At 31.7% G+C, this 18,650-nt stretch overlaps 1 protein-coding gene across 1 annotated transcript; it reads right to left on the reverse strand.

The window, feature by feature from the left end:
• Nucleotides 1-3,007: 3,007 nt before the first annotated feature.
• On the reverse strand, nucleotides 3,008-18,441 carry LOC144843302 (alpha-N-acetyl-neuraminyl-2,3-beta-galactosyl-1,3-N-acetyl-galactosaminide alpha-2,6-sialyltransferase-like). The gene is made up of 6 exons (XM_078700096.1): nucleotides 18,382-18,441; nucleotides 16,668-16,730; nucleotides 6,428-6,640; nucleotides 5,575-5,999; nucleotides 4,941-5,048; nucleotides 3,008-4,588 (listed from the first exon to the last, which is right to left on the reverse strand). Exons 1-6 carry the CDS (start codon nucleotides 18,439-18,441, stop codon nucleotides 4,315-4,317), a joined length of 1,143 nt encoding a protein of 380 aa, XP_078556222.1. The 3' UTR covers nucleotides 3,008-4,314.
• Between the last annotated feature and the right edge of the window lie 209 nt (nucleotides 18,442-18,650).

An 18,650-nucleotide genomic window follows, 5' to 3' on the forward strand; every position in this document is an offset into this window, starting at 1 on the left:
TACATTTTCTAGATTGGTATTTTTTTTATCCCAGTTTCTCTTTTCACATAATATGTAGAAATGTATGTAAGTACTGTTATATCTGGTTCGGTAGTAGTTAGGTAGAATGACAGACGTAATAAAACAAGTAGTCAGCATGTACAACTCAAGGTAACTTTTAATAGGTAATCCTCTACAGTATTGGTGTTGAGGTTGCAAAGTGGCAAGGTATCAATGTGGCAATTTGGCAATGTGTGTGTGTTCATTTATCACTACAAATACAAAATAAATAGAAACGGATAATTAGCAATAGTACCGGTAATATTAGCATACGGGTCACGTGACCCAACCTGTCCGAGCGATAGAGGCTCTCGCTGAATACAAAACAATGGAAACAGCGTGCGACGGCCTAGAGTAGACTTCACCTAAACTGACTTAAATATAACTTTTAAATCTTCTTATCAACAATTACAGCCTATTACCAGGATTCCTGGTTTATATAAAAACAGGTAATAAGGTTAATAATATTTCAGAACTCACCAAAACACTATAATTTTCATAATAATATATGGTGATTGGAACGCTTCAGGCATGTTCATATGACATTAACTGCGAACGAGTGCGTGCTCAACATCGTCCGATAAAATAACGACAGCCGTTGACAACAAGCAATTTATGATTGGCGTATTTTTGGATTTATCCAAGGCGTTCGATTCGATAGATCATGAATTATTGCTCACAAAATTGCCCCATTATGGAATAAGAGGCGTGGTTCTTGATTGGTACCGAAGCTACCTTAGAGAAAGACAACAATTCGTACAAATTGGGAAGTGTCAGTCTGTAACCAAAATAATAAAACAAGGCGTTCCACAAGGGTCAATTCTTGGACCCCTGCTGTTTTTGATTTTCATAAATGACATGTTTTCTGTAAGTAATGTCGTTGATTTAATAATGTTTGCAGATGATACGAATATGTTTTTACAACACAATGATGTCGTCACTGCCTTTACAATAATGACAAATGAACTAAATAAAATTGAGAAATGGTGTAAAACTAATAGATTAAATATTAATACAACCAAAACTACGTATATGTTATTTAGTGGAAAGAATACCAACATTGACACATCCCAATTTGTACTTTCAATAAATAGAGTTTCAATAGATAGAGTACCATATACTAAATTTCTCGGTGTCATCATTGATGAGAAACTGAACTTTAGACACCATACAAATGCAGTTTCTTGTAAAGCATCCTCAATAATTGGTGCCATGTGTCATATAAAACATTTAGTATCTACTGAAGTGTTACTTACCATATACAAGACACTTATATTACCAGTGTTGACATATGGTATTATTGTATGGGGTGCGGGAAACAAAGAAAATTTGGATCGCCTCCTTTTGCTTCAGAAAAGAGCTCTTAGGATTATTTGTAAGGTAGACTTTCATCATCCTTCTTCTCAGCTCTTTGTGAAAACGGGCACAATTAATATATTTGATTTGTATAACAACAGTGTTTTAAATTTTATGTTTAAATACCAAAAAGGACAACTTCCAAAATGTTTTAATTCTTTATTCAGTTTATTTGATAATTATCATGCATATAACACTCGAAATAAAGACAATTATTGTATAAAATTAAAATCAACTAATATGGGTCAGCAAAGTATAGCATATAGAGGACCTAAGCTATGGAATCAACTTATAAGAAATATAAGAGATAGTGAAAATATATCAATATTTAAAAAACTATTACTAAATAAATGCATTAATAGCTATAAAGAAACAATATATCTTTGCGAAAACAACATTTGTAAAATATGTCTAACTTTAACTTAATTAATTACATTTTCGTATATATTCTGAGAATGTGATGTATATATATATATATATATATATTATATTATAGTACGTTGTATTTTCCTTCATTTATTTACTACATGAAAACATTTTGTAATATATTTGTAAATTTATATTTTAAGTTAGGGTGCCACAGATTAAAAGCTTTGCTTTCTTGTGGTTATCCTGTTTTTCACACTTTATTGTACTTAATTTATTATTTATATTTTCATGAATGTTGTGTGAAAAATAAAAGAATCAATCAATCAATCAATACTCGAAGCATATTATGATATGCGCCCTCAACGGATGACAGAAATCTTTACAACAACATGTTTAATGTAACCTACATGGATTCCTAAAAATGTAACTGGTTTACTAGTCTACGTAATATCTAATTGTTTACACTAATTATCCACATAACATTTTTCTTTTTTCTATCTAATTTTAACCCTGAAACATTACAAAAAGACTCAATCTCATTAAAGAAATATTTTAAACAACAATTTGATTTAACTCTCATTTACTAATTTTTCCAAATGTCGGTATTGATCAACTGATTATAACGATAGTTTATTTATCGAATGTCAAAGAGCTGTTGACGCTTTATTTGGTCTATCGCACGCTAATTTAGACAATAATTTATCTGACGATAATATCCCAGATGTTGAATTACTGGAAGATGGTGTGTTTGGCGATCTGGACTTTGATTTAAAAGTCAGTCAAAGTCTTTCTGAAACCGGTAGCCTTTCTCTTATGGATATTTGTGATATTAAATGCCGTAGAGATTGTACAAAAACTGTCTGAAAGTTTACCACTTGATCATGTAGAAGTAAGTGTTTGTTTAATGTATTTTTTAACGTAATATTTTTTTTTCATTTCATTTTTTTAAATGTTATTATCTCTTTCTAGTTTAAGCAAAATATCTTTTTTCAATTTTAATTCTTAAGTTGATACCGTTTCTCTGACTAGAAGTTGTAGAAAGATTCGTCCGTGTATTTATTATGCAGTAACCACTTTGGTGCAGATAGATTATTACATACCGCAATGAATTATAATTTTTTTTTACTATGATGACATTTTTAAAAATATAAAAAAATGATGCATTGTCAAACTATATACTTTTAAACTTAATATATGAACATTTTAAGAAAGAAAGTTATTGTTAAGTTTGTTATTTCGGCCTAAGAAAATGTCATAATTTGTTTGATTGTCAAAATTATTTTTAATATTCAATTAAAGATTAACCTAATCAACTTGTGTTCTCTTAATTTCATAATAAATCATACATACGATACACTTTAAGAAAATGAAATGCAAAATAAGTGTTCCCGAGCATTCTGACGATCTATAATAATTTTAAAATTTAGCATAATTATTTTCACCATTTTGTTAACTTACACGTGCGTAGCCTGTCACCTTTGACGTGCTCGTATAACGTAATTTCGAGTTGAAAAGTGAATCAAATATGATGATAATATTGAAGAAAGGTTGTAAAAATTTTTTAAACGCTTAAAATTGCCTGAAACGTACTCTCGCGTACGCATGCGTTATATGCGCTACGCACGTAATTGTATTTCAATATGATGAAATATGACCTGGAATTTATGAGTACCAAATTGTATTTAATTGTGATTCATGCTTGTGAAGATATGATTACAAACGTGATTTCATTAAATCGTGCGTAGACCGCGTAATTTTTGATTGCGCAACATGAAAACATAACCACATCGATTCCTGGCCATAAGGAATATACTCTGAAAAATTGACTTCGTTAGATGAAACTGATATCAAGACAAGGCCATATATACAAGTTAGTGTTTACCAACCGACCGACCGACCGATCAACCGACCGACCGGCATAGTGAGCTGTAGAGTCGGTAACACACACGCACACACAAAATAAAATCACCCTTCTCCTAAAAACCCACCAAATTCAAATGAATGTTGAGTCTATTTAGATTCTGACACCAATTAAATTAGTTTTAATTTGAAGCCAATGTGTGTATTCAAGTATTAAAGTATCGATTCTATGTTCAGATAGAAAAAAAACTCAGTTAGCAGATGAATGTTTTGACATTTAACTCTTTCTTAACTCTTTCTTAAGTTTTAAACATTTCGTTTTGATTGAAATCGGCCTAAAAATGTGTAGTCTTTTATTCAATGATCAATAATATACAAATATAATAATGCGACATTTATATAGCGCTATTTCGTAAATATCAGAGCGCTTTGAGTATTAGTTGCTTATTAAAATTATCTAGACTCTCTACAGGAAATAGGCCAACCAAAGAAAACCCGTTAATGACAATAACAAATTATTTAATATTCTAACGAAATAAGAACATTGGACCCCGCAGAGATCTTGTTTAACATCAGAAATTATTCAATACTATGTAATATATTTATTAGTATTGTTTACAATCTATGCTTGGTTACTGGTGCCTTTCCTTGTCTTGTTCCTGTTATGTTCGATGTTCGATTAGTACCATGTTATTTTCTGCGCCGCCGCTTAGATCCCCGACGACGTTGAATCATTTTATCCAAAGATTGTGTATGTACTGTTCCATTTTCTTTTATTTTTTCTGGCCATGTGGGGTATCTAAAAGTAATGTTTCTGGAGGTTGACCACCGACGGAAAATAGCCTTTTCAGTAATAAAGAGATGACTAAGACGTTGGTTGCTTTCATGTTTGTTATAATAGCTGCATTCTATCCTATGCCTACTATCATAAAAATAGTGATATGGAACACTAGAGTTTGTAGACCTAAATTAGAAAATATGTATACGATTTTAGAATTTGTATTTTTTAACACAATGCAGTACAACATTTCAAACCATTTTAAAGTTATCTGTAACACAACTCATAAGAATGGGTATGTAAAATGTATTAAAGAGAATAAAAATGAATGATGCTTATGGTAGCTACAATGTTATTACGATGCTATTATTTATATGCTGATTGATATTTATGTATTTTCTGTATGTATGTATGTATTATTATTATTATAGTTGTTGTTGTTTAACTTATAATTATTTCAGAGCTTCTGCTCTTTGCACATTACTAAGACGATAATAATGAAAACGCACAGTTTCTAATGAAAGGGTTGCTGTATTACCTGCACAAATTCTCATATGCCATCCCGTATACAGTCATACTAGGGCAGAATTCCATAGCAAGCACCATTGTATGCCATCCGGTTGTCAGCATAGTTTTAGCTTCTTCTCTGTTGTAACAATAATATTATTGATGATTAATAATATTGATGAAATTGTAGGGAGAGCTCAAATGTCGACCATCCTGGGAACAGCACACATATTGAGGAAGGTGTTTTGTCTCTAAGGTGCGCGAAGCAGCAGCAGCAACAACAACAACAGCAGCAGCAGCAGCAGCAGCAACAACAACAAAACACTAGGCATACACAAAATCAAATTAAAATGTCTAAAACAATAGTCATACAAACATACATAACATTCACTAATTGTTTTATAAATCTCTTAGGCCTAATGTTCTAAAGTAAACTTGATTAATTCGTTGCTTCCATATTGAATCCATAACCATAATTATCAAAGTGCTTACCAAAAGCTGAACGTGTAATAGAACCATTTAATATAAAAATTAAACGTTTGTCATGCAGTAGAACTAATACTTCACTTACATGATCCAAACCTAACAACATAGTAAGGACACATTATGTAGAAGTAATAGTAATAATAATTTTGCCTTTGTTTTGGCCAGTAATAATGTAGTACCTTGTAAATCCCGTTTCTTGTTTAAAGAGGTCTTCAGCTAAAACCATTCTTTCGGGTAGAGTAGAGTATATTTGAACATCTTGGTAAAGGTTGGCTAGAAGCAAGGCGTAGCGGTATTCTTCGTTTGTGAGCTTCGGGACTTCTTTAGTTATACTCATCCAACTAATGATAATCATCTGAGTTCGAGTTGTGCTGTTTACTAAGAGCTCTCGCCGTACGGTGTCACTGCTCAGACCATTAAAGTTACGGTGGCCCACAACTCTGATGGTCGTGCGAGTGCCCACATCATGTTCAAAGCCAACCACAGGGGCTAGATTCATTCGAATGACACAGTGGTGTTGATCAATCTCTCTTCCAGCGTTTGATCCTAATAAATGACCAGAGCTTGTCACAACAGCACAGTCATTGCAAATAAGGCGAAGACTCTAAGAATAATGGTCAATAATTAATATTAAATTTAATTTATTATGTTTAATTATTTCGGGTTTTAATCTTCAAAACTTCAATTTCAATTGAATTTATTTCCACAATATAATAACATAATATACAGGATAATAAATGCAATTATTAAAAGTAATGTTTTGAAATGTTTTATATCCGGAAGTATGTTAATTGACATGAATCACATGAGGAAAGTAGGTTATAGTGTGAAATCAAACTCTGCCTACAAACAGAGAACATGATCTGTTATAAGATGTAGTTTAAAGGTTTTCATGGCGAAATCAACATGTTGAGATAAAGTTTGCGGTACACCACGTAAATTTAGTTCTGAAAAGAACTGTTGAGTTTCTCAAATTTAATATAATTCCTTATAAGTAACCAGATAACATCATATACAATTACCAATTAATACCTTATTAGCAGCTAGATTGACAAATCCAGGAAATTGATGCAACACTTCTAACGTTGGTTGTGTTGATATTACAACGTTACGTAATGTCGTTTCTTTACTTATGAGTGATTTTACTCCGAGGGTTAACGTACCATTAAAGAAAGTTAACATAAATAATGCCGTCATCACACATGAGTAACAGATTACAAGCAGAAATGGTATTGTTGAATGTTTCTAGTAGAAATATAATAATAATAATAATAATAATTTTAATAATAATAATACTAATCAGTTCTTCAAAAAAGATGAGTAAATATAATCAATATCGAATATTTATAACATTCTGTTTTTACTACTTCCATCTTCTTTCTACACAATAACATAATTATATTTTATTAGATGGTATGCTCGTCTCGCTCGCGTACCATCTGGGGGTCCCCACAGATGGCTCTCGAATACAATAGAACCCACGGGGATATTATTGGGACACAAAAACGGAAGTGTCCCTTTAATTGGGGTATTCGGAAATAAAGACAAAGTAACGAATACTGGATACCATCAAGAACAATTCATTGATGTGGACGATACTTGGAGAAATTGAGGAGAAATGGAAATTTAACTACGGGTATTGGGCGGCACGGGGTGGTGGTGATAGAACCGCAGTAATAAAGTTGATTGTATTTATACAGTAATAAGAGCCACACTAAATAAATACAGTAAGACATTCAACGATCGAAACATGTTTATGTTATGTTGTGTTCCGTTATGTTTTCACTATTAACAGCCATTGGAGTGGAACTGTATCATGGAGGTTGGTGTTTGCCTTCCAACCCCAAGATAAAGTTTATTTTGTATTCTTGTTAGTGTAATCATGTACACATCAGTAGGCCTTATAATTCACTGGTTGAATGGTGACCGAAAACGTGAAAAAATCTCGTAAGTGACCAACTCTTTTAAAGGACCACCAACTCTTGTAAGGGATCGCTTTTCATAATCGACCATCTCTCGTAAGCGACCACCGCTCTTAACGATCACACTTCTCGTAAGTGACCACCTTTTTTAAGGGACCACAATCTCTCTCTCTCTCTTTCTTAAGGGGCCACTTATCATAAATCGACTACCTCCAGTAGCGACCACCTCTCGTAAATGACAAATTCTATTAAACGACCACCTCTCGTAAGTGATCACCTACTCTCATAAGGAACCGCTTCTCATAATCGATAACCTCTCGTAAGCCATCACCTCTCTTAACGACCACACCTCTCGTAAGTGACCACCTTTTTTAAGAGGCCACAACCTCTGTGGTCTCAAATACTTAGTGTCTGGGCCCCCTATTTAAAAATCCAGGATCCGCACCTGTTAATTAACCTGTAATATAGAGTGCATATTTTTTAGAGATTTTGAAAGAAATCAAACAATATTTGATCTTTTTTTGTTTAGAAATCACTACATTAAGAGAAAATGAATATCATGTGAATGAAGAATCAGCAAAAAGAAAATGGAATGTTCTATATGAATGTGTATTAGAGAAATTATTACAGATATATATATATATATATATATAAACAAATCAGGCAAAGAACATTAATTCTAAACCGCCCGGTGAGATATATATAACCGGCACTTGCACTGATGAAGGGCTAGTGTTGCCCGAAAGCTCTGCTAACTTTTCTGGCTGTTTACTTTATCGTTTTGATTTAGCTTTTCGCTTTTTTATTTGTATCTCCATTGAGATCCAGCCACTGATACCCACAGCATTGTCATTTTTTTCAGTAATTTGCCTTTGGATTTATATATATATATATATATATATGAATTAATTAATTTGAAACGATAAAGATGAGGAAATCTGTGAGAATGAGAAAAAGTCGCCCCAACCGAGACTCGAACTCGGACCGCCTGCTTGATATGCAGATGTCCTAACCATTAGACCACTGGGGCTTTCATGGTATTGTTCGAACTCGATATATATATATTTCTCATGTGTAGTAGAGCGTTTCTTTGATTGAATAATTTTGTTCAGTAAATTACCAATGGTTTATTCAAAGTCAACACTGTAGCTAATCCCTCACTATTCAATCAAAATATTATTATTATATTAAGTGGAACGCTACAAAAATAATCCTCCGCTTCATCACTACATTAATACCTATAATAACCAGACAAGAACATAACTATTAGACCGGAAGCCCAGAGACATTTGGTTAGATGAGCTAGGTACCAATATCTGACTATTTAAGTGTGTTGGGGGTCACTTGAAGTCAATAAAAATGGGAGTCTGCCGGGTACCCCCTGCTGCGTCTAGACCGGGGGGACTCCGAAAGGTGCTAAAAAATCGGCACCGGTTAGATGAGAGAGATACCACCTAATTTTACCACCATGGGATGCCCATTGGCATCCTTATACCAGTATCACAAACGACAGACTTTTTGTCTGCTGCAATAGGCCCGCCAGACCCCCTGATGGAGGGCCTAAAATGGGGCTATCATAGATGAGTGAGGTGCCACTCAATATTAATGCCAAATGAACAAGTTGTGTTCATACAATACTAAATGGATAACAACAGACTAATTGTCTGCTGCACCGCAAGTACCAGACACCCTAAAGTTAGACTAGAGACCCCACCTTCCCCCAACTAGCCCAGCCAAGATATTGTAGATACCACCAGCAACCAATGTTATATGATTTAGCACATAGTAAGCAATACCAAATGACCGATTACAGACCATCTGTACACTGCCTTCAGGCCTGTAGCCAGGGGGGTGGGGTTTATGATTCGGGCGAACCCCCCTTTACAGCGAACCCCCACCCTCAATGTAAATTAATTATCAATTAATAATTTTAAAAAGTTATACAAAAAAATATGAAGCTGTTGCTATAAATAAATTTTGTTACAAAGAAATATTTTCATTGTGAAGGTCGTTAAATTCGTTGCCGCCAGCATTACTTCTTTTACCAATTTTACCAATTAAGCTAACATAAAAACATTCAACAATGATAAAATTCACTGCAACTCTGTAACTACTTTATGACTAAGTCTATCAAGTTCCAGGTCCGCCCCTGTCAGCCTTTAGTTTATGGTGTTTTTTAATAGAATTTATTACTAAAGAATTACGTGTTAAAATTATAGTTTCTATTAATACTATTAGGCCTAATTATTATTCTCTAAAGCCATGTCTATTGTTAGTACTGTGTGGGTGTGTGGGTGTGTTAGGTATGAGACAGTCCGAGTAAGTCAGCAAAATTAAACAATTACATTACACAAAAATATCAATCAATGTACTGTTTAATATTAGAAAAGAATTAAAAAATTAACATACACAAATGATATACATTCTATATTCTCGTGGGTCTAATCTTTCCATCTCATGTGTTCATATTCATCAAAGCTGAACGATTCATTCATAATGTAAATCAGCACAAACTTCGAGCCAGTCGATTATTATTCAAAGTGATTTGGGGAGGCGTTTATTCAAATAAAAACCATCCTAATAATTAATACATTATTTAATTTAAACATCTTTTGAAACTAACTTCCGTGACAGAGTGGGCCGATTCAGCCCAAGAAGGAAGACGTTTTAGACGGCTTGCAACATGGGCAGAGATCCCGGTCGATCCTATAATGGGACACAGATAGCCTACAGTTATTCCTGCCAGCTTACTCAATAAAACTCGGCTATCGGGATTTCACTCGATTTTAAACAAAATGTATTATCATCAAATCTCCCTATGTAATTTTATAATACTATTCCCCACAATTTATTCCGATGCTTTATGGCGTATATTTAATTTTATCTTTATTAATTTGCAGTATAGTTTTTATTTTTTAACTACTGTACCTTCACACGCGCGGTCCGTTCCTAAAATTAAAAAAATAAAATAAAATGGCTATATCCACTAACGGCCAACTTAGTTGAAACCAGATTGTTGCAAGGTGAACTCATCGTGAACCCGGAAATTACTTTGACCGCGGAGAATTAAAATTGAGTTGAAAATCTACCGTTGATGAAATTAAATAATTAATTAAATTTTCTTAAAAAACTCTGTATAATATCTTCCTAAGATAGAAATATGGAACAATATCGTAATAGTGAAAACTAATGTTATCAAATTTACATTTCACGGTACATCTGAGATAGATCAGGTAGGTATCCAAGGCAGAGATTTGTACCGAAGTTTTTCCATTGTGCTCGCCTATGTCAGAATTAACCATAATTTATATATAGATAAACAAAAGCCAACGCGTCATTCATAAACAAAATCAAACTTAATATATGTACTAAATCTGGTCATCAAAGCTGAACCACGGAGGTATTATACCTCACACGCAGTAACAGCAGCCATTCTTCTTTTGAACGAACAGGCCGTGGAAGAGCGAGAGAGAGCTAGCTAAGGCCTAGGAGTAGTAGGCTATACATGCAGCGCAAGCGAGCGATATGGTGGTGGTTTGTGTGAAGAAGAGTGCGCGAAGACAATCACATGAATTGAACAATGATTATGTTTATTTTGTGACGTTTCGTGAGGGGTCCCCAACTTATGTACGAAAAAAAAAATCGCGCCCCGGCCGTTCAAAACGTGGGCGCTAGATGATTACTATTGGTTGGCTGTAGATGGAATGATAGAAGCAACTAGTTTTAAGTTAATTATTCCTTATTTTTATAAAAAATGCTGTACGTGAATACGTAAAAGTGGCACGTGTCAGTTAATCGATTGAAATAGTAAAGATACACCACTACGGCAATACTATATTTAAAGGTTTTAAGTTTATCCTCAAAGGTTCAATACATTTACCTACTTGTGTTAAACGAAATAATTATACTAGGAGAGACTGAGAAATTGGAATGTTCCATTCATCTCAAATCAATACATTTGTATTAATGTGTATTAAATCTATCAAATACATAAAATATAATTATAATTAAAGGCAGGCAGCATTGCCTGGAATATGAATATATGATTTAACTTCGTTAGAAATCGTAATACCAATCTGTAGAACAAAGTATAGTGTGGGACTAATGCATCATTTGATCGTGTTTGTGTACAGCGCAATGATATTATTACTATTTTGCACATTCTGTTGTCTCTGAATGAAAACAAATCTATACCACTACTAAAAGAAATAACAATGACTCAAAGAACATTTCCTTCAAAAATTATAATATATTAGGATTTTTGTGTTTTGAGAATTTGTATTTATTTATTTATTTATTTATTTAACAACATATTTATACAGGATAAAACACAATCAAGTAGAAATAAACTTGTTTTGCATTGTGGTCCTGTCGACAAAAACGGATACAATTTTATATCTTATACAATTACAATTAATAATAATAGCAACAAAAAATAAAAACTGGAAGCTAAATGTTATGAAAAGAAGTGAGATCTTTATCTAGCTTTAAAGGACATAATAAACGAAATACACTTAAATCAGACGATATTTCACAATTCTACAATAACTATACTGTATGGCATACGTATGATTAAAAGTCTGGCCTATAATATGTGCATGTGGATGTAAATGAAAATCCATTACACTTTTTCTTCATAATTTTGTCTTCACGGTTTTACTTTTCAATTTCAGGAGCTGCTCGCTCAAATAAATGTTGGTTTGCCAAATATTCATCATGTCAGTTATCCATTTTAAATAGTATTATGGGTATGGCCGGTTGCCAATGACTTTAGGAAAAGAAAATTTGATTATTATTATAAAAAACTATTAAAAATGCATCCTCTATCATAGTTTTCAAAACACTCTTAAAAACCTATCTTTTTTCTCTGTAATTTCTTTCTGTTTTTTCTCGCAGCGCTTTGGGACAAATTTTCCGATTGTATAAGTGCTTTATAAATCGAACAACAATAACATCAACGTTATGGCGTGATAAACTCTACATTCAATACACAGTATTATTCGTGGTAGCTTTTTCTCATTGTATACGCCTTGATTAGTAAGCCTACTATTTGTTGGAAATGCTATATTGATGTATTTTACAAAATACAAGTCATGGAAAATACTTTTGAATATTAGAAAACTAATAATGTAACATAGCACAATTTACCTTACGTCGAAATTTAGTTGTAGTTCAAACAAAAACTGTGCGTCATTTTTAATTCATAAATGAATTTTTAGCCTAAGCCTGCATGATGAATGTTTAATTAGCATGTGAACGTACTTATGGGGGAACAAGACGGCATCAATAATCTTAATTCTTTTCTCTCTTTTATGTCTTATCAAAATGCATATTTTTGTAAATAATACAGTATTTATCTTTATATGCAACATTTTCATTAATATTTGTTTCTCTACTCAATTAATACAGATGTTTATAATTTTTACTTATACATACATTAAGATATAATAATAATAATAATAATAAATATAAAACAAAATTATATTTTCATAAATATTTACAAGTATTTATTACTCAAATAGCCATAACAAAACAATTATAATTTTAATTAATACCAATTATTAATTACAATTATACTTTAAACATGTTCATAGCGTTTCTTTAACACCTTCTTTTTACACGAACATATTTATAATTTTCTTATGGTATTATATTTCATACACATTGAATTTAAGTATAAATTGTTAATATACACATATAATTTTCTTTATGAATGTATATTTCTACTTTAATCATGCTTTGCTTCTTATGTAACATTATCTTCTACATAAATTCATATAATAATTCATAGTTTTATCTAGTATAGTTAGTTGTTTGCAACATTATTTTATCTCATATATATATATATTGTTTTCTACTCTTTTTCAGACTCCACCCTGCCTCCTTTTGTTGTATTTCTTTTATTCCTGTCCACCCAGGCAGCACTTGCCAGCTCTTATACTATGACGTTATCCAAATTCCTTCACTTGCACTGATGAAGGGCTAGTGTTTTTTTTATTTATTTTTTTTTATTTCATTTTAGCACATACATAATAAAAAATTAATAGATAAAGGTAACGTAACTATTAAAACGAATAAAAAGAAACACGATATAATACTCTCTCAAAAATAAGAGAGTAATGAAATTAAAGGAAAAAAAATAACGTATCGCAAAAATACACTTTATAATAATCATTTTGTAAATAATATGGTTGCCTTGTATTTTATATGTACCACTTTGTAATTACAATTAGAATGTTTGCATCACTGTGTGTTTTTCCAAAACCAAAACATATACTTTCTTTGGTGATAATTAAGTTATTGTCGATATTTCGATACATATATTGTTTTACATTTTCCCATATTTTCTTTACTAGATCACATTCACAGAACATATGTAGCAGTGTTTCCTGCTTTTCCTTGAAAAAAAAAACACATTGGTGAATCGACCTTTGACATCTTAAAGAGCATTGTATTTGTATAAATTATACGATGAATAAATTTAAATTGAACATTTTTTAGCTTAGTGTCATTTGTACAGGCGTGTAAATTTGAGAAAAGGTTTTTCCAATCAAGTCATGGGCTAGTGTTGCCCGAAACTTGCTAACTTTTCTGGCTGTTTTTATTTAGCTTTTTGCTTTTTTTTTTGTATCTCCATTGAGATCCACCCACTGATACCCACAGCATTGTCATTTTTTTCAGTAATTTGCCTTTGGATTTATATATATATAATGTTCTGTGCCTGATTTGTTTATATATATAAATATATATATATATATAAACAATTATATAAATCCAAAGGCAAATTACTGAAAAAAATGACAATGCTGTGGGTATCAGTGGCTGGATCTCAATGGAGATACAAATAAAAAAGCGAAAAGCTAAATCAAAACGATAAAGTAAACAGCCAGAAAAGTTAGCAGAGCTTTCGGGCAACACTAGCCCTTCATCAGTGCAAGTGAGGGAATTTGGATAAAGTCATAGCATATGAGTTGGCAAGTGCTGCCTGGGTGGACAGGAATAAAAGAAATATAACAATAGAAACAGCGTGTTGAATAGTGGGTGGAGACTGAATAAGAGTAGAAAACAAAGAAGGTAGCTTGGTAGAGATATAAACAATTTTGGACTGGAACTAAAAAAAGCTAAAATGGTGGTTAATATTGAAACTTAAATTTTGGTAGTCAATGGAATAATTTTACCGATCTGGGAGTATGTTCCTAATGTTAAGTCCAAAAGGTTTTGTGGTTTTAATATATATATATATCACTTGCACTGATGAAGGGCTAGTGTTGCCCGAAAGCTCTGCTAACTTTTCTGGCTGTTTACTTTATCGTTTTGATTTAGCTTTTCGCTTTTTTATTTGTATCTCCATTGAGATCCAGCCACTGATACCCACAGCATTGTCATTTTTTTCAGTAATTTGCCTTTGGATTTATAATTCAATGTGTATAAAATATAATACCATAAGAAAATTATAATTATGTTCGTGTAAAAAGAAGGTGTTAAAGAAACGCTATGAACATGTTTAAAGTATAATTGTAATTAATAATTGGTATTAACTAAAATTATAATTGTTTTGTTATGGCTATTTGAGTAATAAATACTTGTAAATATTTGTGAAAATATAATTTTGTTTTATATTTATTATTATTATTATTATTATTATTATTATTATTATATCTTAATGCATGTATAAGTAAAAATTATAAACATCTGTATTAATTGAGTAGAGAAACAAATATTAATGAAAATTTTGCATATAAAGATAAATACTGTATTATTTACAAAAATATGCATTTTTATAAGAAATAAATTAAAGAGAGAAAAGAATTAAGATTATTGATGCCGTCTTGTTCCCCCATAAGTACGTTCACATGCTAATTAAACATTCATCATGCAACTGGTTTAATTCCTTAGGCTAAAAATTCATTTTATCACGCCATAACGTTGATGTTATTGTTGTTCGATTTATAAAGCACGTATACAATCGAAAAATGTGTCTCAAAGCGCTGAGAGAAAAAACAGAAAGAAATTACAGAGAAAAAAGATAGGTTTTTAAGAGTGTTTTGAAAACTATGATAGAGGATGCATTTTTAATAGCTTTTTGTAATAATAAAATAATTGATAATAATAATAATCAAATTTTCTTTTCTTAAAGTCATTGGCAACCGGCAATACCCATATTACTATTTAAAATGGATAACTGACATGATAAATATTTGGCAAACCAACATTTATTTGAGCGAGCAGCTCCTGAAATTGAAAAGCAAAACCGTGAAGACAAAATTATGAAGAAAAAGTGTAATGGATTTTCATTTACATCCACATGCACATATTATAGGCCAGACTTTTAACCATACGTATGCCATACAGTATAGTTATTGTAGAATTGTGAAATATCGTCTGATTTTAGTGTATTTCGTTTATTCTCAAAATACGAAAATCCTAATATATTCTAATTTTCGAAGGAAATGTTGTTTGAGTCAATGTTATTACTTTACTAGTGGTATAGATTTGTTTTCATTCAGAGACAACAGAATCTACAAAATAGTAATAATATCCTTGCGCTGTACACAAACAGGATTAGTCCCATACTATGCTTTGTTCTACAGATTGGTATTACGATTTCTAACACGAAGTTAATTCATACACTACAGTAATATAATAATAAATCATTTGCTTTATAAATAACATTGTGTAAGAATTAGGATTGTGGGTATAGGCCTAGTTTGATAAGCATACCAATGTCCAAGGACAACAAACTCTAGGCCCACCTAGGGCCTAGCTAGGCCAAGCCTAGCCTAGAAGGTAGGCATAGGCCTAAATTAAAGCAGAAGAAGCAGATAATGTTTCATTATGTTTAGGTAGAGTAAGCCTCTAGGCCTTATTTACAAACAAGTGAAAAAGTACATATGTATCTCTATAAATATGGTTTGAAAGTAAACAACAATCATGGTAGGCCTAGCCTAGACCGGTTTTGGGAATAAACTACTCTCCTTGTGTACTCACATTTTAGGCATAACTAAGGTCTAGCCTAGGTAGGCCTAGCCTTTATTTAGGGCCTGGCCTACTAGGCCTAGTTTATAAGGCATATCAGCCTAATATTAAACCTTACGAACTAATATCCATAAAGAAAACAACAACTAATGTCTTAACACTTACTTTAGATTAATTTTGGTATGGTTTATTACGAAATAAACCATTAGTAAACCAAGTATTCATTTAAAAACTAGGAGATAACTTTCGTTGAGTTTTTTTTAATTTTTCCCGATTTTGGGTCAGGCTAAGCCAGACATACAAGACAAACGTGATGTGCCTACTCGTCATTCAATGACTCATCATTAATATGTACATTACAATATAATACTCACATAGATATATTGAATTCTTGTAGGCCTACAATACACCGGCGCCATTGCAAAGTTACGTAAAGACTGTAGAAATAAACATTAGATATTTACAAAAATACAGACAACTCATCAACAAAATCAACGAATATAGGCCCCTATACGTTACCTATTTTGTATCATAGTATTATAACAATAAACTGTTACCTCTAAAACCAAAAATACAGTGGGCTACCTTTGTCTATCTTGATCTTGGTGTGTATTAACCATTAACTATTTTTATACCTCCATGTATTAACCATACGTCAGTCGGAAAATTATTCACTGTGTTCGGAAGCTTATTGTCTTTGTGTAGTCATGTCTTTCAAATTAATTATACGGAGGCATGTTAGTGCCATATTCGTCAACACATTCTTCTTACTATATAATATTTTGTTAACTGTTGCAATTGCCATAATCAGTTAGTTTTTTTTAAATTCTAGGGTTAAAAACCGTCAGTACAGTACTGTTTTTATTGTAGTATAGTAATTAATGTAAAGTCCTTGAATAGTTATTGTGTATTATATTATTGTGTAAATAACAACGCAGAATAATTACATTTATTACAGATTAATAATCTGTTCAAACGAATTAGGAATCCGTTCAAACGGATTAGTAATTTGTTTAAACGGATTACTAATTTGTTCAAACGAATTACTAATTCGTTCAAAAAGATTAGTAATCCGTTTAAACAAATTAATAATTTGTTTAAACAAATTAATAATTTGTCTAAACGGATTACTAATCTGTTTGAACAAATTAGTAATTCGTTTGAACGAAATAGTAATTCGTTTGAACAAATATTATTAATCTGTTTAAACAAATTATTAATTCGTTTGAACGGATTAGTAATCCGTTCAAACAAATTACAACATATACTTTAAATGGCACTTGTTGTATATGTTGCAATTCGTTTGAACGGATTACTAATTCGTTTAAACAGGTTATTAATCCGTTCAAACGAATTACTAATTCGTATGAACGGATTACGTTCGAAAAACATATACTTAAAATGGCATTAATGGGCTTTCGTAGTTTAGTGTTTATAATTCAATATAGTTCACTATAATATACCTCTATAGTAGCTTTGTTATGAAGTTATTGTATTCATATGTTGTATTCCTCCATGGTTGTATTGTAATTCAAGATATATCTGTTACTTTAGATAACAACTACTGTACAGTGTATTGTTGATAATTACCTCTGCCAAGGAGGTTATGTTTTCACCCCTGTATGTTTGTGTGTGTGTGTGTTTGTGTGTGTGTTTGTGTGTGTGTTTGTGTGTGTGTCTGTGAACAGCCTGGAGGCCACAGTTTTTATCCGATTCTCACCAAATTTGACAACAATGATCTATGACCAAAAAGCTCGGAGGAGTTCGAATTTGAGGGGAAAAGGTCACGGTCAATTGTTAATAGTAGATTCCATTATAAAAATATTAAATATACTATTTTAATCAGCATTGGGTTACAGTACTTTTATTGTAAAAGTTATTTATTTAATACACAAACTTTGTTCAAAATAATGATTAATATACTCTTCTAATAAGCATTGGGCTAGTTATGTAGTACTGATCTATTAAAAAGGTACACAAAATTAGTATAATCTTTTATAATAAGCATTGTGCTACAGTACTTGTTGAAAATATATTAATATACTCTTCTAATTGAGAATTTGGCTACAACTACTGTTTTTTACTTACAAATTGTATAATGTTGCCCGAGAGTAGCTCTGCTAACTTCTCTGGCTGTTTTACTTTCATCGTTTTGATTTAGCTTTTCGCGCTTTTTTTGTATCCATTGAGATCCAGCCACTGATACCCACAGTATTGTCACTTTTCAGTAATTTGCCTTTGGATTTATATATATATAAAACAAAGAAATATTTAAATAAAAAGAAAACTTTCATTGTAAAGGTTATTTATTTAATACTACTGGGTTTGGTCAGAATTATGTTTAAATGTTAATAGTA

Source organism: Antedon bifida, chromosome 5 (assembly GCF_963402885.1).
Source record: "Antedon bifida chromosome 5, ecAntBifi1.1, whole genome shotgun sequence".
Lineage (NCBI taxonomy): Eukaryota > Metazoa > Echinodermata > Crinoidea > Comatulida > Antedonidae > Antedon > Antedon bifida.